This window comes from Mesoplodon bidens (genome assembly GCF_964165515.1).
Source record: "Mesoplodon bidens genome assembly, chromosome: 2".
In the NCBI taxonomy this organism is placed as follows: domain Eukaryota; kingdom Metazoa; phylum Chordata; class Mammalia; order Artiodactyla; family Ziphiidae; genus Mesoplodon; species Mesoplodon bidens.
This window is the reverse complement of record NC_138177.1, coordinates 107,959,972-107,987,490: the sequence shown is the minus strand read 5'-3', so window position 1 is coordinate 107,987,490 and position 27,519 is coordinate 107,959,972. Positions and strand designations below refer to the sequence as shown.

The following is a 27,519-nucleotide window of genomic DNA, read 5'->3' as shown; positions in this document are numbered from 1 at the left end:
TGCTATTTTTGTAAAATACTAAGAAAGCTTAACCAAAGGTTGTGTTAATTATAAAATATTTCAGCAAAATTAGTTCAGTTGGTGACATCTGACATAGGTCATCCTGAGTACACAAAATAACTGATTAAGAATCCATTAATAATTAGTGAGCATTTATTATAATCTGAGCAGTTTCCAGATGACTTTATAAGGTAAGCATATCTGTTTAAACAAGAAAGATGGGGCTTCCCTGGTGGCACAGTGGTTGAGAGTCCGTATGCCGATGCAGGGGACACGGGTTCGTGCCCAGGTTTGGGAAGATCCCACATGCCGCGGAGTGGCTGGGCCTGTGAGCCATGGCCGCTGAGCCTGTGCGTCCGGAGCCTGTGCTCCGCAGCGGGAGAGGCCACAACAGTGAGAGGCCTGCGTACATCAAAAAAAAAAAAAAAAAAAAAAAACAAGAAAGATGGATTTGGGGGGAAATATAAACAGTTAATATAATTGTAACACATGTCAAGAATCTGGAGTGGCTTATTTTTAAAATATCTGTATATAAGTACTAAGTGAAAACCAAAATGTTGACCAGTGAACAGTAACTACGAGACTTATAGATGGACGTTTGTGGAGATAGTTAAATAGTAAGATAGTGCTTCAGCATACTACTACCTTTATTAATTTAGATTTGGCTAGATTTACTTCAGTTATATTTCCTCTTATTTTTTTGTGAATGAAATAAATAGCCTTGTTCCATAAACACACATCCTGGCTGTACAGGTACCACTTTATGAATATTGAGCGTTGGGAATCAGCTAGGTATAAACTAAAGAACAAAGTTTCTATAATCCAAGGTCTCATTCCAGCTGGATCATTACATAGTTATGTGTTTGTGTATCACTTGCAACCCCTCCAGTCCTTGTTTTTCTCGTTCATAAAACAAAGAGAATAGAGACTATATATGCTCTTTCTATGGTGTTTTGTGAACAAGGGTTTTAATAGCTTGAGGAAAGGTCAAGTATGAGGCATTTAAGCTTTTCTAATTCTGAACATGAAACCTCTGGATGTAAGTAAAATCTGAGGAAGCTTTCCTGGGGCTAGGAAGTAAAGATTAAAGGTCAATTACGTTACTAACCTCCATGAGAATGAAGTAACCAGTTTAAGGCTAAACCTTATTTAGGAGCCTTCTAAGGATCGGGACTGCTCCTGTTTTCTAGAACTCTTAACTCATTTTGGAAGCCAACTGCTCAGTTGTGGATTTAGAGAAAATACAAAAAGTACCAGAAACAGCATATCTGTTGCTCTACACATTGTTGGGAAAACTACTAACAAATTCAGTTTTCACTCATCATTCTGGCCTTGGAAAATCTCATCCCTAAGGAGATTTTAACCACGTATTTTCTGCTGACTTTCAAAGTGGTATTTCAAACCAAAATGGATTTTCTGGGCTTCATCTCATAATTTATAGCCTTATAACCTTATGAATATTGCCTGAGTATAGGTATTATTATCCTGTTGGCTTTGCTTCTTACCATGTTTAAAGTTGAACTCTTCCTTCCTGAGACACTGCCTCTAAATCTTTCCCTTTTGTCTTCTGTCCTGTTAATGGCATGACCCCCATAATCTGTAACTAAAATCTGACTTTTACTGTAGATGTCTGTCTTTCTTTTTACTTTCACTCTCCAGTGTAAGTCAAGTCACCAGGCCCTATAGATTCTACCTCTGACATAGGTCTCAAATCTGTCTCTTCTCCATCCTTACTGCTGAAGCCTGCAAGTTAAGTATTTCTCTAATCCAACCTAAACACTGCTACCAGTATTTTTTACTTAGTATTCAGAATTGATCCTGTTACTTTCTTGCTTTAAACCTTTCAGTGGCTCTCCATTCCCTACAGAATACAGTACAAATTTATAGCATTACAGAGATGCCTTTCATATAATCTGGCCTCTGCTAATAACTTCAATTTCTGAGTGAAATTGTTGCTCCCGAATCTAATTTTCCCATCTTTCTTCGTACCATTTATGTTTGCTCTCTTATTTTATCTTCCTACACGTGTGTGTGTGTGTGTGTGTGTGTGTGTGTGTGTGTAGATTGGCAAATCTAGGTGGTGGGTTTATGGGTGCTCACTATACCATTCTTTCATCTTTTCAGTATATTTGAAAATGTTCATATATACACACATACACTGTTGCATGAATAGACACACATACCCATTTATATAGTTACATAGAGGTTGTACCTGACTCTAAGCCCTTTAAGAAAAGGAATTTTTTTCTCAAGCCCTTTGCACAATACCTGAATATGTATGATGTAACCAATTCCCTGTGTTAAATTCCCTTTGTTCAAAATATCTAGTGTGGTTTCTGTTTGTCAACTAGACTGAATGGTATACTTTCTTTATATACCATATAACAAACTTAGAATACTTTAATTTCAATCTACATAACTCCAATTGACCTAAGTGCTGTCATTGTTCATATTCCAGTTCTATCATTTTATCTTCATTTCCACAAGTTACATTAACTATTATTGTTTTATATAGTCATTGTTGGTTTATAATTACCCACGTGTTTATCATTTTCTTTGCTCAACATTTCTTCATGCTTCTCAGGCCTTCCTTCATCTTGTTTCTTTTTCTTCCCAAAGGTATAGACTTTAGAAAGATATTTCCCCGGGTATATCATTCTAGGTTGACGTTTATTGTCTCTCAGTACCTGGAAACTATTATTTTATGTCTTCTGGATTCCCCTGTTGTTTTTGAGGGGGCAGTTACTGATCTAATGGTTAAACTATGCAGATGTTCTGCCTTTTCTCCCTAGCTGTTTTTAAGAAACTCTTTTTCTGCAGTGTTCTGCTGAATGGTATAGATTTCTTTTCATTTGATCAGCTTGGGATATGTTGGGCTTCCTGGATCTGAGATTTGTGTATTTCATTGATTGTGGGAAGTGCTTAGTGCCTATCTTGTTGAATGTTGCATGTCTTGTATTCCTTCTTCTCTTTCATTTGGAACTCCAGTTAGATGCATGATAATTTCTTCAAGTCTATCTCTATTTCTCTAATTCTTTCCATGTGTCCAGTTTGCTCTTGACCGTGTATATTGTATTTCTAATTTCTGTTTTGTTTGTATATGTATTTTATATATATATATATATATATATATATATATATATATATATATATATACACACATACACTTACTACTACAAGTTCTGTTTTGTTAATCTTGGTAATTTTTGATAGTCTCTTGTTTTAGTCATTCTTTTGATACCTTTCTATTTAATTTTACCTATAAAATATACTTTTTCACATTTTGTGTGAGGTAATGACAACAAATGAAATCTTTACTATGATACTCCTGTAGTTTTTTTCTAACTCACGATGAATTTTTTTTTTTTCTGCCGGAACTTTGTGATTTCTAGTTGTGGGCACATTTTCATTGGAACTTTATCTGTGGGAATTATTTTAGGTCTGGATTTAAAGTGCCTTCTTTCAAAGAGGATTTGCATTTGTTTCTGTAAGATGCCTGAAAGCATTATCAACCTGAGGCCAATTAAAGTAAAATTTATGATTAATTTTTGGGGGGGCACATAGATAGTATGATTTCCTGCTTCAAACCTGTATGAGAGCAGTAAGAATTTTTTTTTAAAGAATATCCATTTCCCCTTCCCGCCAGTCACCCCAAGCCAAAAGCAAGTCAACAAATAATTCACCTGTTGTGGATGACAACTTTTAAGGTTCCTGTCTTTAATCATGTTTTTCCTGATCTGACTGCCTACTTTGTAAGAGTCCTTGGGCCTTTTCTTGGGCTCTTATTAAAATCCAAGCTTTACTTCATCAGGATGATGAGAGCCTAATAAGTCTCTTTTGTTCAGAAAAGCAAAAACATTCTCAGAAGCACAAAGGTACAAATGTCTACTTATATCTGTCCCGGGATTGTGTCACATGCACCATGCATTCACTGCCTTCTCCCTATCCCCCAAATGCAAGTAAGTCTGAGAAATCTTGTTTGTTTGTTTTGTTATCTTTTTCCCCTTAACCTGCTCTTAATTTAAGCAAGAGAGAAGGAGATTGCACATGGAGTATTAAGTTAGTCAACCCACCGTTTCAGGTACTTAAAGATTGCAAATATCTTCTGACTCTATAATTTGTAGCACCTTGATTTTTATAGGTAATTGTTATCTCTTGAGTTATTTTTGTGGAATTATAATTTCCTAGGATGTCCTCCAAAGACAAAGATATCACGAAAAAAGAAAATTACAGGCCAATATCACTGATGAACATAGATGCCAAAATTCTCAACAAAATACTAGCAAACCAAATCTAACAGTACATTAAAAGAATAATACACCATGGTCAAGTGGGATTTATCCCACGGATGCAAGGGTTTTTCAATATCCACAGATCAATCAGTGTGATACACAGTATTAACAAATTGAAGAATAGAAACCATATGATTGGGGGCTTCCCTGGTGGTGCAGTGGTTGGAGGTCCGCCTGCTTATGCGGGGTTCCGGGTTCGTGCCCCAGTCTGGGAGGGTCCCGTGTGCTGTGGAGCAGCTGGACCCATGGGCCATGGCCGCTGGGCCTGTGCGTCGGAGCCTGTGCTCCGCAGTGGGAGGGGCCGCAGCAGTGAGAGGCCTGTGTAATGCAAAAACAAACAAACAAACCATATGATCATCTCAATAGATGCAGAAAAAGCTTTTGATAAAATTCAACATCTATTATGATAAAAAAAACCTCCAGAAAATGAGGATAGAGGGAACATACTTAAACATAATAAAGGCCATATATGACAGTCCCACAGCTAACATCATGCTCAACAGTGAAAAGCTGAAAGCATTTCCTCCAAGATCAGAAACAAGGCAGGAATGCCCATTCTTACCACTTTTATAGAAATCAGAGAAAAAAATAGAAAAAGGAATCCAAACTGGAAAGGAAGAAGTAAAACTGTCACTTTTTGCAGCTGACATGGTGCTATACATAGAAAATCCTAAAGATGCCACCAGAAAACTACTAGAGCTCATCAATGAATTCGGTAAAGTTGCAGGATACAAAATTAACATACAGAGAGATCTGTTGCATTTCTATACATTCACAATGAACTATCAGAAAGAGAATTAAGGAAACAATCTGTTTACTATTGCATCAAAAAGAACTAAATATCTACAAATAAACCTACGGAAGGAGGCAAAAGAACTGTACTCCAAAAACTAAAGACTGTTGAATGAAATTGAAGATGATACAAACAGATAGAAAGATACACTGTGTTCTTGGATTGGAAGAATCAATATTCTTAAAATGACCATGTTAGCCAAGGCAATCTACAGATTCAGTACAGTCCCTATCAAAATACCAATAGCGGGCTTCCCTGGTGGTGCAGTGGTTGAGAGTCCGCCTGCCAATGCAGGGGACACGGGTTTGTGCCCTGGTCTGGGAAGATCCCACATGCCGCGGAGCGGCTGGGCCCGTGAGCCATGGCCGCTGAGCCCGCACGTCCGGAGCCTGTGCTCCGCAGTGGGAGAGGCCACAACAGTGAGAAGCCCGCATACCGCAAAAGATAATAATAAACCAAAACGAAATAGCAATAGCATTTTTCACAGAACTAGAACAAATAATTTTAGAATTTATATGGAAACACGAAAGATCCCGAATAGCCAAAACAATCTTGACAAAGAACAACAGAGCTGGAGGAATCAAGCTCCCTGACTTCAGACTATACTACAAAGCTACAGTAATCAAAACAGTATGGTACTGGCACAAAAACAGACAGTAGATCAAGGGAACAGGATAGAAAGCCCAGAAATAAACCCACGCACTTACGGTCAATTAATCTATGACAAAGGAGGCAAGACTATACAATGGGGAAAAGACAGTCTCTTCAATAAGTGGTGCTGGGAAAACTGGACAGCTACATGCAAAAGAATGAAATTAGGATGTTCTCTAACACCATATACAAAAATAAACTCCAAATGGATTAAAGGCCTAAATGCAAGTCCAAAAACCTTAAAACTCCTACAAGAAAACATAGGCAGAACACTGACATAAATCACAGCAGTTATTTTTTGGATCTTTCTCCTAAAATAAAGGAAATAAAAGCAAAATTAAACAAATGGAGCCTAACCAGAAAGCTTTTGCACAGCAAAGGAAACCAGTGACAAAACGAAAAGACAACCTACTGAATAGGAGAAAATATTTGCGAATGATATGAACCAGTGAAGGATTAATACCCAACATATGTAAACAGCTCATGCAACTCAACATTAAAAATAAATAAATAAATAAATAATGGGCAGAAGAACTGAATAGACATTTTACCAAAGAGAAAATACAGATGGCCAACAGGCATATGAAAAGATGCTCAACATTGCTAATCATCAGGGAAATGCAAACCAAAACCACAAAGAGGTATCACCTCACAGCTGTCAGAATGGCTATCATCAAAAAGTTACAAAAAACAAATGTTGGCAAGGAGGTAGAGAAAAGGGAAGCCTTATACACTGTTGGTGGGAATGTAAATTGGTGCAAACAGTACGAAGGTTTCTCAAAAAACTAAAAATAGAAATACATATGACCCAGTAATTCCACTCCTGGGTATATATCTGAAAAAAACAAAAACACCAATTCAAAAAGATGAATGCACCCCAATGTTCATAGCAGCATTGTTTACAATAGCCAAAATATGGCAACAACCTAAGTGTCTATCCACAGATAAATGGATAAGGAAGCTGTGGTATATATACATACAATGGAATACTACTTAGTCATAAAAATGGCCAACAAAATTCTGCCATTTGCAGCAACATGGATGGATTTGGAGGGCATTATGCTAAGTGAAGTAAGTCAGAAAGATAAATACTGTATGATATTGCTTATATGTGGACTCTAAAAAATATGACAAGTGAATATAACATAAAAGAAGCAGACTCACTGATATAGAGAATAAACTAGTGGTTACCAGTGAGGAGAGGGAAGGTGGGAGAGACAATATAGGTGTGGGGGAGTGGAGGGTACAAACTGTTGGTGTAAGACTCAAGGATGTATTGTACAACACCAGTAATAGCCAGTATTTTGTAATAACTGTAAATGGAAAGTAACCTTTAAAAATTGTATTAAAAATTTTAATAGAAAAAACTGGAAGGAAGAAAAATAGTTTGAAAGGGAAAATAGGTGAAATCTAAGGAAGACAGCAAAGTGTTTCTCTAATTTCTAAATGAGTAAAAAGTGGTCTTTATAAAACGACATTTCTAAAGTTAAATTTCTGGCTTGGCATATACTTTTGTGACTGTTGCAAATTACTTAACCTCTCTGAGTTTGCTTTTTTATTTCTAAAATAAGGTTATATTACAAACCGTTGTTAGTTCCTTTGAAGATTAGATGGCAGAAATAGCTGCTTAACTGAGCCCTGACATGTAGTTTTATTGAGCCCTACACTTTAGCCTAAGCACTGTACAGGATTTATCTTCACAGTAACCCCAAATTTGTGGTTAGATAACTAACACATATTAAGTATCTGATCAAGATCACACCAATAAGTAACAATCACAGGATTCTAACCCAGACATTCTGACCTCAAGAGCCCAGACTCTTAACTGTTGTGTTATTTCTTATGTTCTTAAAATTCTTATTAAAACTGAAAGTATACTTTTCCATGAAAACAGTGTTAGATATTATAATATTATTACGAGTTCACAGACATAGAATCAGTGGGTGTTTCAATATCTTGGACAACCTTCTTTAATGTGCAAGAATTTCTTATATAGTATCTTTAATGGTTTGTAATCTAGCTTCTATATAAATGCTTCCGGAGACAAGGGATTTTATTACATTTTTTTAAGGCAAACCATTTAATTTTATAAGGAATTTCTCTTTATCCTGGGATAAAATTTTTGCACTCACTACATTTACCCTTTGGTTCTAATTCTCTGCCCTGTGAGGAGATAGTAAGAGGACAGCTTCTTTTATAGACAATTGTTTAAATATTTAGGCAAGAATCATTTCTTTTACCCTAGGCTAAACACCATCAAGTATTTTACAGACAACAAATTTCCATACTTTTCTCAGCTGAGGTCCTTCTACTCTGAATGCATTCCAGTTCTTTTTAAAAATGTGCTTGCTGTAAATTAACTATGTACCAAATTTTGTATAATTTCAGTTTCTTCCAAGAGTCTTGTATCATTTATGTTTAAAAAAAAAAACAGGAAGTCGGGGAGAAAACCTAACTGTTCACAGATCTGAATGCACTTTTCAGTCATTGCAATAAATGTACACTTCATTTATGGACTCAACAGAGATATACTTAACACTTGTACACTGACTAGTACTAGTTACTGTTTACTGGATATTTACTATGCACCATGGCCTTTTCTAACCTCTTTACACATAACTTATTTAGTCACAATAATCCTGTGAGGTAGATGTTATTTTCACTATTTAACAGATGAGGAAAATGAGGCACAGAGGTGTTAAGTAATTTATCCCATATCACATGGTTTGTACTAAATCTCAGTGCCCAAACTGGGATTCAGAGCTAGGCACAGCCAGGAGAGAGAGAGAGAGAGAGAGAGAGAGAATTTATTTATGTCTTAGTTTAGGCTGCTTTAACAAAATACCATAGACTAGATGGCGTAAACAACAGAAATTTATTTCTCATAGTTCTGGAGGCTGAGAACTCTGAGATTAAGGTGCCAACATGGTCAGAATTATGGTGATGGCCCTCTTCCTGGTGTGTAGACAGCGTCTTCTCACCATATCCTTGCATAACAGGGAGACTACCCTTAGGACCTAATTACCTCCCAAAGGCCTCACCTCCAAGTACCCTCACGTAAGAGCTTCAATGTATGAATTTTGGGGTTACACAAACATTCCAACCATAGCAATATGTTATGTAGTTCTTTTGTGCGCCTGATCTGAAAGCTTGTCTACCTTTTATAGTAGTTTTCTTTAAGCATATGTCAACTTACAAAAATCAACTTTTGGAGCAGCTCATTTGTAATTTGGGAATTCAGTAGCAATAGAAACCTTTCTTGAATTTGAATCCTAGTTAATAACTGTAACTTTACCTATTTCCTGATATGTAAAGTATGGATAATATCTGTCTCAAAATGTTATTTTAAGGATTAATATGCATACATACACATTTGTGTGTGTGTATAATTATACTGTTATATATGTAAGTATACACACATACAGCGGTTAGTATAGCTGTTTGCAAGGCTTTTAAATGGCAAAGAGGCAGCATAGCACAGCAATTATTAAGCTAGACTATGGAACAGAACTGACTTACTACCTGTATGACTTTGGGCAAGTTTCTTAACTTCCCTGTGCTCTAGTCTTCTTTTCAGTAATAATAGGTGTAATACTTATTTCAGGGCTGTTATGAGGATTAATGAGTCAATAAAGCCCTTAAATCAGGACTTAGACCTTGTAAAGTAGTACGTAAATGATAAAATAATATTATTTTATATCAGTATCTAACATAACATCTGTATTTTTGTAAGTTAGTTAACAACTTATTTTTAAATGTTTTTGAGCTAGTGACTCTTTTTTTAAAGAAGTATAAAACCAAATATGAAACATATTTATTAAAATTGGATAGTCACACCATCTTTTATTAGAGAGAGAAGGGAGCCCTGAAGCATAAAGGTTAAATGACTTGCAGTTTAAGCAGTTTTCTGGTGATTACCAAGCTACTTATAACTAAACCAGGTCTATTACCCTAGTCTTCTAGCTTTTTTTTTTTTTTTTTAATCTAGAGACCTGGTGTGGATAAAACACAAAATAACTTCAATATGAAGAAATTTAGATATGTGGTAGAACTATTAGATGTGTTTCAACAATAATGGATTACTGAGAATAATTAGAGTGTTCTATTTGAAGTTTTTGTTTTTGTTTCAAAATAGAAGCACCACGGTATGCTTTATGAAAAGTAATGGACTTGAATTTTTGGTCTTCCTACACGCCCTACCATCATAGTAGAAAGCAAAATGTGAAGGCTTTTATGCATACACTTAGATTATTTTAATTAATGCTAGCATTATATTTGAAGTACCCTTAGTCCTATGTATAGGTAATTATTTTAGTAGAATTTGTATAATTTTGAGTATGCTTTGTTCTCTAACCAATCAGGTAATAAGTAGGGAATTTAGTTTAATTCTTAAATACACTAGTCAAATTGATTTGATTTAATTTTAAAGTAATTGTGTTAGAAGAACTTTGGGCAATGATCTAACTCAGCTTCAGACTCAGTGTAGTCACTTCTATAGTATCCCTGGCAGATAGTCCTAGAACTCTACTTGAATATTTTCTTGACTTGAATTCTTGTATTTTCTGTAAGCATAAGGAGATTCAAGCTTGTCTCAAACCTTGTAATTCTTTATTCTTTGAAAATATTAACTTCCAATTTTAAGCAGCAATTGGTCCTAGTAAATAATTTTTAATATACTATTTAACTTACAGATTGCCCAAGGACTCCAGATACTCCCAGTAGTGATCCTCGTTGTTCCACCAGCAATAATAGACTGATGGCCTTACAAAAACAATTGGATATAGAACTTAAAGTAAAACAAGGTGCAGAGAACATGATACAGATGTATTCAAATGGATCTTCAAAGGTAAGTACAGTAAATAAATATGTGTGTATACAGTCAATCCTTGTTATTCACCGATTCCACATGTGTGAATTAACCTACCTGATAAAATTTATTTGAAACCCAACATCAGTACTCCTGGCACTTTCACAGTCATTTGTGGGCAATGCACAGAGGGGTAAAAAATTTGAGTTATCTGATGCGAACGTTCACAGCTTATGTTGAACAAGATGATACTCTTCTTGTTTAAGCTCTTATACTGTAAACAAGTATCCTTTTCATCATCTATTTAGTACCACATTTTTTGCGTTTTTCTGCTTTTCATGATTTTGCTGTTTAAACACTGTATTAGGATTTCTGAGATCTTTTTAGCCTCCAAATCTGTGTATTGACAATACAACAAATTGGAAACAAAAGATTTCTAAAATATTATTCTAAAAATTATTTCTATCAAAATCAATCAATACAAAATTTTTAAAGAAAATTGTCTGAGTAAAGGGTACACAGGAACTCTCCACTCTCCACAGAAAACTACAACTTTTCTGTAAATCTAAAATTATTCTAAAACAAAAAATTTATTTAAAAAAGTTTTGGCTATAATGAGTTTTCCATCACTACATACAGATCTTTAAGAAAGGACAAAAAAAAGAGAAGACGTTCTATCATTAATGATTGTTTGGTCTAGATCTTTGGATTCTCAGGGAATCTGGTATGGGCATGTAACTCCTAATTAAAAACCAGTGTTACGGAGAACACTTGTTACTAATAGGAATGTGTCCTTTTTCTGAGATATAATGTGGAAGAGAAAATGATAGGAACAACTGAACTGGATTAACATGAAGGTTCTTTCCAATCTAATGTTCTACAGTTTTATAATTTGCAAAAAGTCTTAGAAAGGTTGATTTATTATAAAATCCACCCTTCTACTTTCAACTCATTTATCTTAAAGATTTTTGTCTCTGCAAATCAGTTTCTTCCATATTTTAATAGATAGTTCTTAAGTAATTTCAGAATAAAAGTTTTAGGTATTTCTTTTTGTTTTTTAAGTTTAGGAAGAATTTGAAATTGGGGGGACTGGAGGGGACAGTAGGAATCTTTGCTTGGAGCCAAGTACCCTATGTACCCATTCAAATGAAATTTGTGAAGATGCTGAAAAGAGAAATGTGTATATGTTATAAATAAGATTTTTTAACTTATTTATGAAAATTAGTTCAATTATATGCCATATTTCAAAATAATTTCTAAATTATTTTTAGAGAAATGTATTTATTCCTACTTGATGTATTACTTACATGATCTGATACTTGATAGTATACTACTTCACTAACTTTGAACATTTATTATGGGACTTCACTAACTTTGAACATTTATTATGGGATGGTAGAGTTGGTTTTTCTATTGTTTTTAGTATTGACCTTTAGTTTGGGGGTTTCTTTTTTTTTCATTTTTATCAAATGTTATTTTGGGCTTTTTTTCTTTTTTTAAGGCAAATACTGTGTTCTTGGAACTGTGAATGCACCATATTATGCTGAGTGTTTTAAAATTAAAACACCTCTGGAGTAAGGTTTTTTAGCCTACAGTTGATGGATTAGATTGAGAGGTTCATGAATCCTTTGAAGTTATAGGAAAAGTGAGTGTGTATATTGATAAATGGATGAATAAGAGGGCCATAGGTTTCACTGTATTCTCAAAGTGGTCTGTAACCAACAACCCCCCTTCCCGAATTTAACAGGTTTATGGATGTATTAAAAGGGAAATAGATAACATACGATAACCACAAGTCCAAAATAAACAGGGCTACTAGTAAGCCTGTTAAAACAAATAGATAAGTTCCAGTAACCTTTTATTTTTGATTAGGAGATCCATTAATTTGAGAAGGGGTCAAGTGGAGGTCCAGAGCATATTAACAGCTGCTATAGTCTCTGAGGTAGGCCTGCCAGTTATTGTTGTCGAGATTTGGTCGTTAACTGTTTCATTTCTCATCTTTAAACCTCTCATAGGGTCAAAGTATATCTTATGAGTATAGGGAAAGTTGTACATTGAAGTTATGTAGAATATTAATTTAGTTATTATGTAGTTAAAAGTTTGATAACTGTTATGCTGGGCTCTGGAGTATGAATATTATAAAAGTAGTGTCTTATACGTAGTAGGTACTCAACAGATAATATCCTGCTTTCAAGAGACACACTATCTAAAAAGCAGATCTCACATGTAAATAACTACAATATATAATAGTGGTATGTTCAAGTTACTTAGAAGCACAGTGGAGAAGAATCACTTAACTATCAGAAGAACTAATTAAAGTCTTAGTATAAGATTTGAAGGATGATTTAGAGTTTAAGAAGGAATTACTTTCTAGGGATAGTGATGTGGGTAAGCCCAGTATATACAGGGTAAGGAACTGTGGGATAGAGTGGCCTGCTCTAAGGAAGTGCTTTCGTATGGCAGTTTCTTATCTGACATACCTGAGGGTAGGTAGGATGCACTTCTAATTGTAACAGTCATCAACTCTAGCAGTTATTTTCAATGAAAGGCCATGCCCTACTGGGGTAACATCTGAATCTCCAGAAAGACACATTTTATTTGGGAAAAGTCCTTCAGATGAATCCAACAGGACTTTTTCTGTTCCCCACCAGAAGAGCTATAAGCAAATGAAGCATAGTGAGAGGTGTAGCATAATGAAAGACAAACCAGATTATAAAGTACTTTGTACAAAATTAAGCAGTTGAGATTCTGTCTTATAAGGTGTAGGGAGTTGCTGAAAGACTTTTAGCAAAGAAAATATACGATCAGATTTACAGTTTAGAAAATTCACATCCTTCTTCCTCAGACTTGGAATTAATTAGAGAGGGTCAAGTCTACAGGCAACAAGTTTAAGGAGGCTTTTGTGGTAGTCCAGGTTAAACATGCTTAATGCCTCTTGTAACAGCAACGAAAGCAAAGAAGAGAGAGTCAAGCAATTTTGGTAGAATAAATATGTGGTGTCTAGATATGAGGAAGAAGGAAGAATTGAAGATGATTCTTAGATTGGTTATGTGAACAGACTGATGAATGGTGGTGTCCTTCACAACGATAGGTAATTCATAATGGGGAGCAAATTTAGTGATAGGTATGATTAACTCAGCTTGGCAGTAGATAGTCCTCTTCAGAACTCTGGTTATTGAATTCTGTATGATAAAATTATTACCCCTGTACATTTTATAGCCAGAGTTGTCCTTTCAAAAGGTAAGTCAGATATTTTTACACGCTTGTTCAAAACCCTCCAGTGGCTTTCTAGCTATTTTAGAACAAAATCCAGAGGCCTTACTGTGATTCTGCAAGTTCATACATGATTTACTCCTGGCTACCTTCCAATCTTATCTTCCAAAACTCTTTCATTCTCTCTCATTACCCTCTAGCCATCTTGGCTTCTTTGCTATCTTTTGGACATACCAAGGACACTTTTCCCTCAGGGCCTTTGCATTTACTGTCTCTGCCTAGATAGCTCTTCTCCCAAGTACTTTCATGGCTTTCTCTCTCACTTCATTACAATCTCTACTCAGGTGCTGCCACTTCAGCAAGCTCTTCATTCCTATCCTATGTAAAATAGCAACCCATGTCTTTCCTTATCCCTTTCACTGCATTACCACTACCTGAAATAATAATTTATACAATCAATTTCTTTATCCTCTATTTTCAACATTAGAATGTAAATTTCATGGCTAAGTAGTACCACTGGTTTTCAGAATAATCTCTGAAGACTTGATAAGACATGCTGAAGAAATGTTTCCTGTTCATATATTCATATGACAAACTAAGCTATTTATTAATATCTGGGGTTCTTTCTAGACTGTATCACTTTTTTTTTCTTTTTTTAAATGCTTCCAAGTCTTTTCTTTTTCCTCATTTGAAAGTACTGGACCATCTATCTAGGCCTCCCTTTCTCAGATCTTCCAAAATTGACATATTCCAGTCTTACCTATATTAAAAGCCCACAAAATTTTTCTGGATTCCTTCCACTAAAACTGATCCCATCTTCCTGTGAATTTTTCTGTGACTACTTTTAACATTCTGTTACATATAATAATATCTGTATCTCTTCAAACTATAAGTTTTATAGGGTAGCATTCTAACTGATTAATCTTTGTATTTTTACTGGATGTGGCAACATTTAATTCATGCAAAGTAAGCCATAAAATAAATATGTGATGGAAAAATAAAGATAATGATTGGTTTATTTATTTCTGAAAGCTGTGTATATAGTGTAGTTTATTATTTACAATATCACACTATGACTTTTAAAACAAAAAGTTATTTTTTATAAAGTAAAAAAATATAATTTGAAAATATAAAATGTACTTTATTTTTATTTATAATTGTAAAATATTGTACATTTGAAATATAATTACTTGTAGAATGTAGTATGCTAATTACTAATAGTTAACAACTTTATCTAGTCTGTTAGTTTGAACCATATGAAATTGCTGTTTTTTAGTTCAGAATCAGATATTGGCATGTTCATATGGTTCAACCTATATATGTAAAAATCTTCTCATAGTTTTAGCATAAAAGCCAGTATTTCTCTAATATATAATCCAGTTCATATGCTTTGGATCTAGCTTTCCTCTTGTCTTCAACATATTAGGTGCTCAACACAAAAATCCATTGAATGCCTGAAAGCATAAAACTGACAATAAAAATTCATTGAATGCTGGAAAGCATAAGACTTACATGTAGTAACTGTAAATTGCCTGTGATAGGTAATATCCAATGTCAGTTTTAAAAACCTTTATCATACTTTGACATCTATACACATCTTCCAGAAATCTGTGTGGGAAAAATCATTTACTTTTTAAAATGAAATACAAATGCTTTTCCTTGCACGTTGAATTGAAATAGTTAAGAAAGGCATTTCTAAAGAAGTAAATGACAGAACTACTGTCTTTTCGCATAGTGATAAAATAATAAAAGGAGTAGCTTAATTGAAAAGCATATATAAATATTTATACTTTTACATTAGAACTTCATTGAGATCCTATAATTAATCATTATTTTTATTCCTCTAAAAGATAACATTTTAATGCCAATCATATGCTAGTAGGCAATATAATTTTAATTTTATCTAATGCTTACAGAAGCTCTGTATTTTAGAGAATGGTATCCCTGCTTACATAGTTTCTTCAAGAAACCTATTTGTCCCATTAAATTGGGAGTTTTGAAATACTAACTTTTTCTCTTACTCTAATCTGGTCTCAGAGAAATAGAAAAGTTGTTTCAAATCTTCAGTTTGATGTTCCTAATACTGGATAACAGGAAGAATTACAAAGTATTTTTATTTTAAATTTGGAAGTTTAATAGGTATATTCATAAAAGCATATGAATATAACTTTTCAAACAAACACCAGATTCAAGCTAGTGTTCTTAATGGTAAAGCATAATTTAAAAAAATTATAGTGTGTGTGTGTGCTTCATGTTGTAAATGAATATTTAAGGGACTTAGTAACTATTTAAGCCCAACTCAATGTGAAATCCAAATATTTTATTAATAAAGAACAAAATCTGACCAGAAACTCTTTCCTAAATGAGTGACCATGGGAACAGGAGAGAAATGAAAGAAAAATTCATAAATTTGCTAGTTGCTTTTTCCTCCACTGTATATAACGTGTTTAACTAGTTATATTGGTGTTTAATGTGATATATATCAGCTCACTTTTTTAATGTGTTGTATTGGTGTTTAACGTGATATATTTCAGCTCACTTTTTTTTCCTCGTACATATTGTCTCTCCCATCACAAGTATCTCCATCCTCCCCTTAATTCAGTGTCATGATATACTGTGTGTGTTTGATTTATTAATATGATGCTGCACATCTGATGCTTGTCTCTTAGCTGGTAGTTTTGAGTCTTCTGGAGAATATAGGTTGATTGTATGCTATTTTATTTCCAGATTAATACTGACTGCCTCAGTGATAAAAGTAGAGATGCTTAAATAATATGCAAAAATTGGTCTTTCTTGTGAATAAGTGCTTCCTAACTTGATGCTTAGTTTTATCATTTCTTTTTTGTGGATTGAAGCCTACTAGACTTTGACAACTAATATAACTAAGTAGGAGATGGCATTAACTTCTGTTACTTTTCTCATGAAACTTTTGAAAAATATTCTATGTTAGTTTTCTGTGGCTGCTGTATCAAATTATCACAAATTTAGTGGCTTAAAGCAGCATAAATTTATTACATTACAGTTTTATAATTGAGAAGTCCGAAATGGATTTCACATTCTGGAGGACATAGGAGAAAGTTCGTTTCCTTACCCTTTCCATCTTCTAGAGGCTGCCCATATTCCTTGGCTCATGGCCCTCTTCCTCTGTCTTTGAAGCCAGAAACAGTGGCTCCAGTTCTTCTCATGTGACCTCCTCTTCTGCCTTCCTCTTCTACATTTAAGGACCCTTATGATTACATTGGGTCCATCTGGATAATCCAGGATAACCTCTGTATTTTGAGGTTGGGTGATTAACAACCTCAGTTCCATCTGCTATCTTAATTTCCCTTTCACATGTAAAGTAACATTCACAAGGTTCTGGGTATTGCCACATGGACATCTTTGGGTGGGTCGTTAAATGGTAAGTTTTTTGTGATTCAGTATTACTGGAACTAAACTGGGAGGTAGGACAGTAACATTATTTCACTTATATCAGGAACTTTCTTGAAGTCTTTAGACATGATAGAAGTTTATTCACTATAACTTACTCCCTAACTTTTAACTAATGGAGTTGTTTTTCTTATTTTTCACCCTATCAGTTTGATGCTTTTCAAAATAAATGTATCTACCCCAAGTATATATATTATAGTGCTCACAGTATTCTTTTGACCCTTGTTTTTCACTTGCTGATGTCATTTGATCTTACTTAGAAGTTATAAAAATGGTTTATTTGTCTCTGTATCTGCTTACCTTTTCAAACTTATTCTTAATAGGATCGGAAACTCCATGGCACAGCTCAACAGCTGCTCCAAGACAGCAAGACAAAAATAGAAGTGATACGAATGCAGATTCTTCAGGCAGTCCAGACCAATGAATTGGCTTTTGATAATGGTGATGGAACAGAGATAAATTGTCATTCTTATTATTATGGGCATATATAGTGCTAAATAAATTTTAAGGAAAGAAGTGGTGGTTCAAAATTAAGGAGGAGGAGGCATTCTGTTTTTTTATCTTGAGTTTTTATCTTTGAGTTTTGATGGCTAAGATGACAGACTGTATTTTAACATTGTGTCTATTAAGTATTACTTCAGTGTTTATTGACTTTTAAGAACTAACTTTTGGGCCTCCCTGGTGGCGCAGTGGTTGAGAGTCCGCCTGCCGATGCAGGGGATACGGGTTCGTGCCCCGGTCTGGGAGGATCCCATATGCCGCGGAGCGGCTGGGCCCATGAGCCATGGCCGCTGGGCCTGCGCGTCTGGAGCCTGTGCTCCGCAACAGGAGAGGCCACAACAGTGAGAGGCCCGCATACCGCAAAAAAAAAAAACTAACTTTTAATGTTGTAAGAATTTATTTCTTTTACTTGTGTTTTAATCCCTACGTATTAGAAAGTCAAATAAATGGTTCAATTAAGTTTTTTTTCTTTTGTCCCCCTCTAGCCAAACCTGTCATAAGTCCTCTTGAACTTCGGATGGAAGAATTAAGGCATCATTTTAGGATAGAGTTTGCAGTAGCAGAAGGTGCAAAGAATGTAATGAAATTACTTGGCTCAGGAAAAGTAACAGACAGAAAAGCACTTTCAGAAGTAATTTTAAATAAAAAACTTTAACTTATAAATATATTAGTCAAAGAATATAACTATTTAAATGACACCATTGTCTTTTCCCTGTTTAAGGCTCAAGCAAGATTTAATGAATCAAGTCAGAAGTTGGACCTTTTGAAGTATTCATTAGAGCAAAGATTAAATGAACTTCCCAAAAATCATCCCAAAAGCAGTATTATTATTGAGGAGCTTTCACTTGTTGCATCACCAACACTAAGTCCACGTCAAAGTATGATATCTACACAAAACCAATATAGTACCCTATCCAAACCAGCAGCACTAACAGGTACGTAGCATATATCATCCTGATTGTTTTAAAATTTTTCATGCATTTTTAATCTACATCTGGTTCTGGTTTAATAAATGAATAAAAATGTGTTTACAGAATTTTTAAATATTGTGGTAAGATACACATAACAAAATTTATTATTTTAACCATTTTAAAATACACAACTCATAGGCATTTAGTGTAGCCATGCTGTTGTATAACTATAACCAGTTTCTAGTTCCAGGGCATTTTCAGCACCCCAGAAGGAAACTCAGTACCCATTAAGTAGTCATTCCCAATTCCCCGTTTCCCTTCAACCCCTAGCAATCACTATTGGCTTTCTGTTTCTATAGATTTGTCTATTATAGATGTTTCCTATAAATGGAGTTATATAATTTGTGGCTTTCTGTGTCTGACTTCTTTCACTTTCTGTACTGTTCAAGGTTCATTCTTCTTGTAACATTCCTTCTTATGGCTAAGTAATACTCTGTTGTACAGGTATATATCTGGTTTTATTTATCTGTTTGATGGACATTTGGGTCGTTTCCACCTTTTGACTACTGTGAATAGTGTTTCTATGAATATTTGTATGCAGGTTTTTGTTTGAACACCTGTTTTCAGTTATTTAGGGAAATTGCAAGGGTTTAAAAGCTCCCTCTTAAGAACCAGGGAAATAAACCAGCCAAATTCATTATTATAGAACAAAGAAGCTTACATCGGCCATTTTGCTAATTGTTTTCTGTAAGTCTTAATCTTTTTTTTCCTGAATTCTTTTGCTTTCTTTTGTGTTTGATTGAATTTTTCTAGTTTACCTTTTTTATTCTCTCCTTGTTTCCTTTTCTGTATGTGTGTGTGTGTGTGTATATATATATTTTTAATCTTTATTGGAGTATAATTACTTCACAATACAGTGTTAGTTTCTGTTGCACAACAGTGAATCAGCCATATGCATACACTTGTCCCCATATCCCCTCCTTCTTGAGCCTCCCTCCCATCCTCCCTATTCCACCCGTCTAGGTCATCGCAAAACACTGAGTCGATCTCGCTGTGCTATGCTGCTGCTTCCCACCAGCCAACTATCTTACATCCGGTAGTGTATATACGTTGATGCTACTCACTTCATCCCAGCTTTGCCCTCCCACCCTATGTCATCAAGTCCATTCTCTTTGTCTACCTCTTTATTCTTGCTCTGAAACTAGATTCATCAGTACTTTTTGTTTTTTTTTAGATTCCATAGATATGCGTTAGCGTACGTTATTTGTTTTTCTCTTTCTGACTTATTTCACTCTGTACGACAAACTCTAGGTCCATCCACCTCACTACATATAACTCAATTTTGTTTCTTTTTAATGGCTGAGTAATATTCCATTGTATATATGTGCCCCATCTTCTTTATCCATTCATCTATTGATAGACATTTAGGTTGGTTCCATGTCCTGGCTATTGTAAATAGTGCTGCAGTGAACATTGTGGTGCATGTCTCTTTTTGAATTATGGTTTTCTCAGGGTATATGTCCAGTAGTGGGATTGCTGGGTCATATGGTAGTTGTATTTTCAGTTTCTTAAGGAACATCCATACTGTTCTCCATAGTGGCTGTATCAATTTACATTCCTACCAACAGTGCAGAAGGGTTCTCTTTTCACAACACCCTTTCCAGCATTTATTGCTTCTAGCTTTTTTGATAATGACCATTCTGACTGGTGGTTGGTGACACCTCATTGTAGTTTTGATTTGCATTTCTCTAATAATTAGTGATGTTGAGGATCTTTTCATGTGCCTCTTGGCCATCTGTATGTCTTCCTTGGTGAAATGTCTGTTTAGCTCTTCTGCCCATTTTTAATTTGAATTGTTTGTTTTTTTGATATTGAGTTCCATTAGCTGTTTGTATATTTTGGAGATTAATCCTTTGTCTGTTGTTTCATTTGCAAATATTTTCTCCCATTCTGAAGGTAGTCTTTTTGTCTTAGTTATGGTTTCCTTTGCTTTGTAAAAACTTTTAAGTCCCATTTGTTTATTTTTGTTTTTATTTCTGTTTCTCTAGGAGGTGGGTCAAAAAAGATCTTGCTGTGGTTTATGTCAAAGAGTGTTTTTCCCATGTTTTCCTCTAAAAGTTTTATAGTGTCTGGTCTTACATTTAAGTCTTTAATCCATTTTGAGTTTATTTTTGCATATGGTGTTAGGGAGTGTTCTTATTTCATTCTTTTACATGTAGCTGTCCAGTTTTCCCAGCACCACTTATTGAAGAGGCTGTCTTTTCTCCATTGTATGTTCTTGCCTCCTTTGTCATAAATTAGGTGCCCATATGTATGTGGGTTTATCTCTGGGCATTCTATTCTATTCTACCATTGATCTATATTTCTGTTTTTGTGCCAGTACCATAGTGCCTTGGTTACTATAGCTTTGTGGTATAGTTTGAAGTCAGGGATCCTGATTCCTCCAGCTCCGTTTTTCTTTCTCAAGATCGCGTTGGCTATTCAGGGTCTTTTGTGTTTCCATACAAATTGTAAGATTTTTTGTTCGAATGCTCTGAAGAATACCATTGGTAGTTTGATAAGGATTGTATCGAATCTGTAGATTGCTTTGGGCAGTATAGTCATTTTCACAGTACTGATTTTTCCAGTCCAAGAACATGATATATTTCTCCATCTGTTTATGCCATCTTTGATTTCTTTCATCAGTGTTTTATAGTTTTCTGAGTACAAGTCTTTCTCCTCCTTAGGCAGGTTTATTCCTAGGTATTTTATTCTTTTTGTTGCAGTGTTAAATGGGAGTGTTTCCTTAATTTCTCTTTCTGATTTTTCATTGTTGGTGTATAGGAATGCCAGAGATTTCTGTGCATTAATTTTGTACCCTGCAACCTTACCAAATTCATTGATTAGTTCTAGTAGTTTTCTGGTGGCATCTTTAGGATCTTCTATGTATAGTATCATGTCATTGGCAAATGGTGACAGTTTTACTTCTTCTCTTCCAATTTGTGTTCCTTTTATTTCTTTTTCTTCTCTGATTGCTGTGGCTAGGACTTCCAAAACTATGCTGAATAAGAGTGGTGAGAGTGGACATCCTTGTCTTGTTCCTTATCCTAGTGGAAATGCTTTCAGTTTTTCACCATTGAGTATGATGCTTGCTGTGGGTTTGTCATATATGACCTTTATTTTGTTGAGGTACGTTCCCCCAATGCCCATTTTCTGGAGAGTTTTTATCATAAATGGGTGTTGAATTTTGTCAAAAGCTTTTTGTGCATCTATTGAGATGATCATATGGTTTTTATTCCTTAATTTGTTAATGCAGTGTATAACATTGATTGATTTACATATATTGAAGAATCCTTGCATCCCTGGGATAAATCCCACTTGATCATGGTGTATGATGCTTTTAATGTGCTGTTGGATTCTTTTTTTTTTTTTTTTTTTTTTTTTACGTGGCAGTATTCACATTTTTATTGAGCAGTAAAAAATATATGTGGTCAACATTGTTACTTTCATTTGCAAATAAAAGAGTTGGGAAGTATAGAAACCTGTACTTAACTTTTTATCAAGAGTACTTATCATCAAATTACTCCCATCCAGGCTTCTGCAGGTCTGGAATTTTCTTTCCACTGGATAGGAGTATGTGATGGGAATTCCAATTGATAACATTTTTATTAAAAAAAAAAAAGAATCAGCATAGTCAAGTTGTCTTAGTGTTAAGGATTTCTGTTTGCTAGTATTATGATCATCAGTGATATTGGTCTATAATTGTATTTTTTTGTGATGTCTTTTTCTGGCTTTGGTATCAGGGTGATGGTGGCCTTGTAGAATGAATTTGGGAGTGTTCCTTCCTCTGCAATATTTTGGAAGAGTTTGAGAAGGATCAGTGTTAGCTCTTCTCTAAATGTTTGATAGAATTCACCTGTGAAGCCATCTTGTTCTGGACTTTTGTTTGCTAGAAGATTTTTAATTATGGTTTCAATTTCATTACTTGTGATAGGTCTGTTTATATTTTCTAATTCTTCCTGGTTCAGTCATGGAAAATTTTACCTTTCTAAGAATTTGTCCATTTCTTCGTGGTTGTCCATTTTATTGGCATATAGTTGTTTGTAGTAGTCTCTTATAATCCTTTGTATTTCTGTGGTATCAGTTGTGATTTCTCCTTTTTCATTTCTAATTTTATTGATTTGTGTCCTCTCTCTTTTTCTTGATGAGTCTGGCTAAGGGTTTATCAATTTTGTTTATCTTCTCAAAGAACCAGCTTTTAGTTTTATTGATTTTTGCTATTGTTTTATTCGTTTCTATTTCATTCATTTCTGCTCTGATCTTTATGATTTCTTTCCTTCTACTGACTTTGGGTTTTCTTTGTTCGTCTTTCTCTAGTTGTTTTAAGTGTAGGGTTAGATTGTTTGAGATTTTTCTTGTTTACTGAGGTGAGATTGAATTGCTCTAAACTTCCCTCTTAGAACTGCTTTTGCTGCATCCCATAAGTTTTGGGTCATCGTGTTTTTGTTGTCATTTGTTTCTATGCATTTTTAAATTTATTCTTTGATTTCTTCAGTGATCTCTTGGTTATTTAATAGCGCACTGTTTAGCCTCCATATATTTGTGTTTTTTATACTGTAATTGATTTCCAATCTCATAGTGCTGTGGTCAGAAAAGATGCTTGATATGATTTCAATTTTCTTAAATTTTCCAAGGCTTGATTTGTGACCCAAGATGTGATCTGTCCTGGAAAATGTTCCATGTTCACTGGAGAAGAAAGTGTATTCTGCCACTTTTGGGTGGAATGTTCTATAAATATCAGTTAGATCCACCTGGCCTATTGTGTCATTTAAAGCTTGTGTTTCCTTTATTTATTTTCTGTTTGGATGATCTGTCCATTGGTGTAAGTGGGGTGTTAAAGCACCCTACTATTATTGTGTTACTGTCAATTTCTCCTTTCATGGTTGTTAGCATTTGCCTTATGTATTGAGGTGCTCCTATGTTGGGTGCATAAACATTTATAATTGTTATATCTTCTTCTTGGATTTATCCTTTGATCATTATGTAGTGTCCCTCCTTTTCTCTTGTAACAGTCTTTATCTTAAAGTCTATTTTATCTGATATGAGTATTGCTACTCCAGCTTGTTTTGATTTCCATTTGTATGGAATATCTTTTTCCATCCCTTCACTTTTAGTCTGTATGAGTCCCTAGGTCTGAAGTGGGTGTCTTGTAGACAACATATATATGGGTCTTGTTTTTGTATCCATTCACCCAGTCTGTGTCTTTTGGTTGGGGCATTTACATTCAAGATGATTATCGATATGTGTGTTCCTATTACCATTTTCTTAATTGTTTTGGGTTTGTTTTTGTGGGTGTTTTTCTTCTCTTGTGTTTCCCACCTAGAGAAGTTTCTTTAGCATTTGTTGTAAAGCTGGTTTGCTGGTGCTGAATTCTCTTAGCTTTTGTTTCTCTCAAAAGCTTTTGACTTCTCCATCGAATCTGAATGAGATCCTTGCTGGGTAGAGTAATCTTGGTTGTAGGTTTTTCTCTTTCATCACTTTTAAGTATATCATGCCTGTCCCTTCTGGCCTGCAGAGTTTCCACTGAAAAATCAGCTGATAACCTTTTGGGGATTCCTTGTATATGTTATTTGTTTTTCTTCCCTTGCTGCTTTTAATATTTTTTGTTTGAATTTAATTTTTGTTAGTTAGATTAATATGTGTCTTGGTATGTTTTTCCTAGGGTTTATCTTGTATGGGACTCTCTGTTCTTCCTGGACTTGGGTGACTATATCCTTTCCCATGTTAGGGAAGTTTTCCACTATAATCTCTTTAAATATTTTCTCAGACCCTTTCTTTTTCTCTTCTTCTTCTGGGACCCCTATAATTCGAATGCTGGTGCATTTAATATTGTCCCAGAGGTCTCTGAGACTGTCCTCAAGTCTTTTCATTTGTTTTTTCTTTATTCTGCTCCTCGGCAGGTATTTCCACCATTCTGTCTTCCAGCTCACTTATTCGTTCTTCTGCCTCAGTTATTCTGTTACTGATTCCTTCTATTGTATTTTTCATTTCAGTTATTGTGTTATTCATCTCTGTGTGTTTGTTATTTAGTTCTTCTAGATCTTTGTTAACATTTCTTGTAGTTTCTCAATCCTTGCTTCCATTCTATTTCTGAGATTCTGGATCATCTTTACTATCATTACTCTGAATTCTTTTTCAGTTAGATTGCTTATTTCCTCTTCATTTATTTGGTCTTGTAGGTTTTTACCTTGCTCCTTCATTTGTGACATATTTTTTTGCCATCTCATTTTTTTTTTTTTTAATTAGTGGGATTGTGTTCCTGTCTTACTGGTTATTTGGCCTGAGGCTTCCAACCCTGGAGTTTGTAGGCTATTGGGTAGAGCTGGGTCTTGGTGCTGAGATTAGGATCTCTGTGAGACCTCACTCTGATGAATATTCCCTGGTGTCTGAGGTTCTCTGTTAGTCCAGTGGTTTGGACTCATAACTCCCACCGCAGGAGCTTCCACTCGACCCTGGGCTTGCAAATCAAGATCCTGCAAGCCGTGTGGGATGGCAAAAAAAAAAAAAAAAGTAACAAAGTAAAAAATAAAATTAGACTATGAAACTAACAGATATGTTATTAGAAAGAATGTGAAAATAAAAATATAGATGAATCAACACCCAGAAGGTACATCAGTACCACAATAATAAAAAAGAGGAGGAGGGAAAAGAATGAAAAAATGGGGGGGGGGCGTGGGAGGCCTTGGCTGTGGAGAGTGGGGCCTAGGCAAGGGTGAGGTTTGGGCAGTGGGTGGGGCCAATGCTCAGGACCCAAAGGGCTAGAAAAGGCCCTGGGGGCTGTGGGGGGTGGGGCTTAGGCTCAAGGAACAGAAGGGGCCCAGGTGTGTCCCCCACCCCTGGCCTCAGAGGTCAGGGGACCTCACCTGGGATCCCAGCAGGCTTCCTGGGCTCGAGTGGGCAGGACAAATTCCCTCCTTTCCTTTCCTGCTCCTCCGGTCTGGGGTCTGGGAGGGCCCCTCCCGCTTGCCTCTCCTGATCCCCGCATCCTCCCTCCTGTGCCCCCAAAGACCCACACAGCCTAGAGTGGCCCTGGAGGGTGGGTGATCGGCCTGGGAGTTCAGCAGGCTCCCTGAACCTGAGTGGGCGGGCCAATTGCCCTCGCTCCTCTGCCGCTCCTCCCAAAGGGCACCTCCTGCCTTCCTTTCCTTTTCTCCCCTCGGCCTCCTTCCTGTGCCCTCAAGGACCCAGGCAACCTGGAGGGGTCTTTGAGGGCAGGGGATTGGCCTGGGAGCTCAGCAGGCTCCCTGGGCCCCAGTGGGCAGGGCAATCGCCCTGCTTCCTTCCTATGCCCCCAGGACCCACGTTGCCTGTAAGGGGCTTTGGGGGTGGGGGAACTGGCCTGCCTCTCCTGATCTCCCCGGCCTCAGGGGGGCCGATCTTGTCTGGCCTCCACTTCTTCTCTCCCCTTGGTCCCCCTACGTCCTACCGGTTCAATCTGGGGTTCCTTCCATGTCCTTGGGGGTCAGAGTCCCCTACCAGCGACTGGCAGGCACCCTAGCTGTGGGAAGACGCTAACTCTGTCTTCCCACAACGCCATCTTGACTCCTCCTCCCTTTTCTGTATATTTTTAAATTACTTTCTTAATGGTTACTCTAATGGTTACAGTTAACAACCTAAATTTATCACAGTGGCCTACAAAAACTCTGCTCCTATACAGCTGTGCCTCCCCATCGTTATATTTTTGTTGACATAGATTATGTCTTTATACATTGTATGCCCTTTATATTATATTATTATATATTAGATTATAATCATTGTTGTATGCATTTGTTTTTTAAGTCATACAGGAAACAAAGTTACAAATTGAAAATATAGTAATACTGGCTTTTTAATTTACCTATATAGTTAGTTTTACTGGTGTTATTTTTTCTGTGATTTCAAGTTACTGTCTAACGTCCTGTCATTTCAATCTGGATGACTTGTTTTAGCATTTCTTCTAAGAAGGTCTACTAGTGATAAGCTCCCTTAACTTTTGCTTATTTGGGAATCGCTTATTTTCTTCATTTTTGAAGGTTAGTTTTGCATATATAGAATTCTTCGTTGACAAGCTTTTTTCTTTCAGCATTCTAAAAATGTCCTTTATGCTATGTGATGAAGAATCAACTTTTAAACTTATTAAGGATTCTTTCTAAGTGATGAGTTGCTTCTCTCTTGCTGCTTTCAGTATTCCCTTTTGTCTTTGGTTTTCACAATTTGATTATAATGCATCTCAGAATGGTAATTTCTTTTGAGCTTTTTACTTGGATTCTTTGAGCTTCTTGATGTGCAGATTCATGTCATTAATCAAATTTGGGAAGTTTTCTGCCATCATTTCTTCACATATTCTTTCTGCCATTTTCTCTCTTCTGTCCTTCTGAGATCCCCATAATGTGTATTTTTGTAGTCTTTATGGTATCCCAGAAATCGCCTAGTCTCTGGCTTTTTTCTTTGTTTGTATAGAACAAATGTTTATTGATGTACAGACATTTTGGGGGGGGCTCAGAGACACAGATGTAAACACAGAAACAAGCATCAGCTTTCATGAATATCAGATATTATGAAGCAGAGACAAGCAGCAGAGCTCAGGGAGTCCTCCCACCAGCAACCTCCCATGAGCCTGTTCATAAACATGAACACCAAGATCTCTCCCAAAACCTGGCTTTAGCAGAGCTCAAAGAGAAGTTCTCATAAAGTCTCTTAACATATTAAGCCAGGTGTCAAATTGGTTAGGTCGATTGCAAATCATTCTTAAGTCTGTTGAGTTGTACCTCCTGTTTGCTTTGCTTTGTCTTGTTTTTAATTAGTAGCATACACATTTAATTATATGTCTTACTGATCAACTTACTCTTTTATCATTATAAATATTTCCTTTTATCTCTGAAAATAGACTTATAGTTTACTTTG

General features: G+C 35.7%; 1 protein-coding gene across 5 annotated transcripts in view; it reads left to right on the top strand.

Annotated features, from left to right (window-relative positions):
* The window catches only part of PKN2 (protein kinase N2), a 162,702-nt gene that overhangs the window by 45,762 nt on the left and 89,421 nt on the right, over window positions 1-27,519 (top strand). For all 5 annotated transcript variants that reach the window (XM_081224101.1, XM_081224100.1, XM_081224099.1 and 2 more), the window contains 4 exons: window positions 10,428-10,582; window positions 17,509-17,626; window positions 18,172-18,317; window positions 18,408-18,621. In XM_081224101.1, the coding sequence (XP_081080227.1) occupies window positions 10,428-10,582; window positions 17,509-17,626; window positions 18,172-18,317; window positions 18,408-18,621 (633 nt within the window). The remainder of the gene's footprint in view (window positions 1-10,427; window positions 10,583-17,508; window positions 17,627-18,171; window positions 18,318-18,407; window positions 18,622-27,519) is intronic.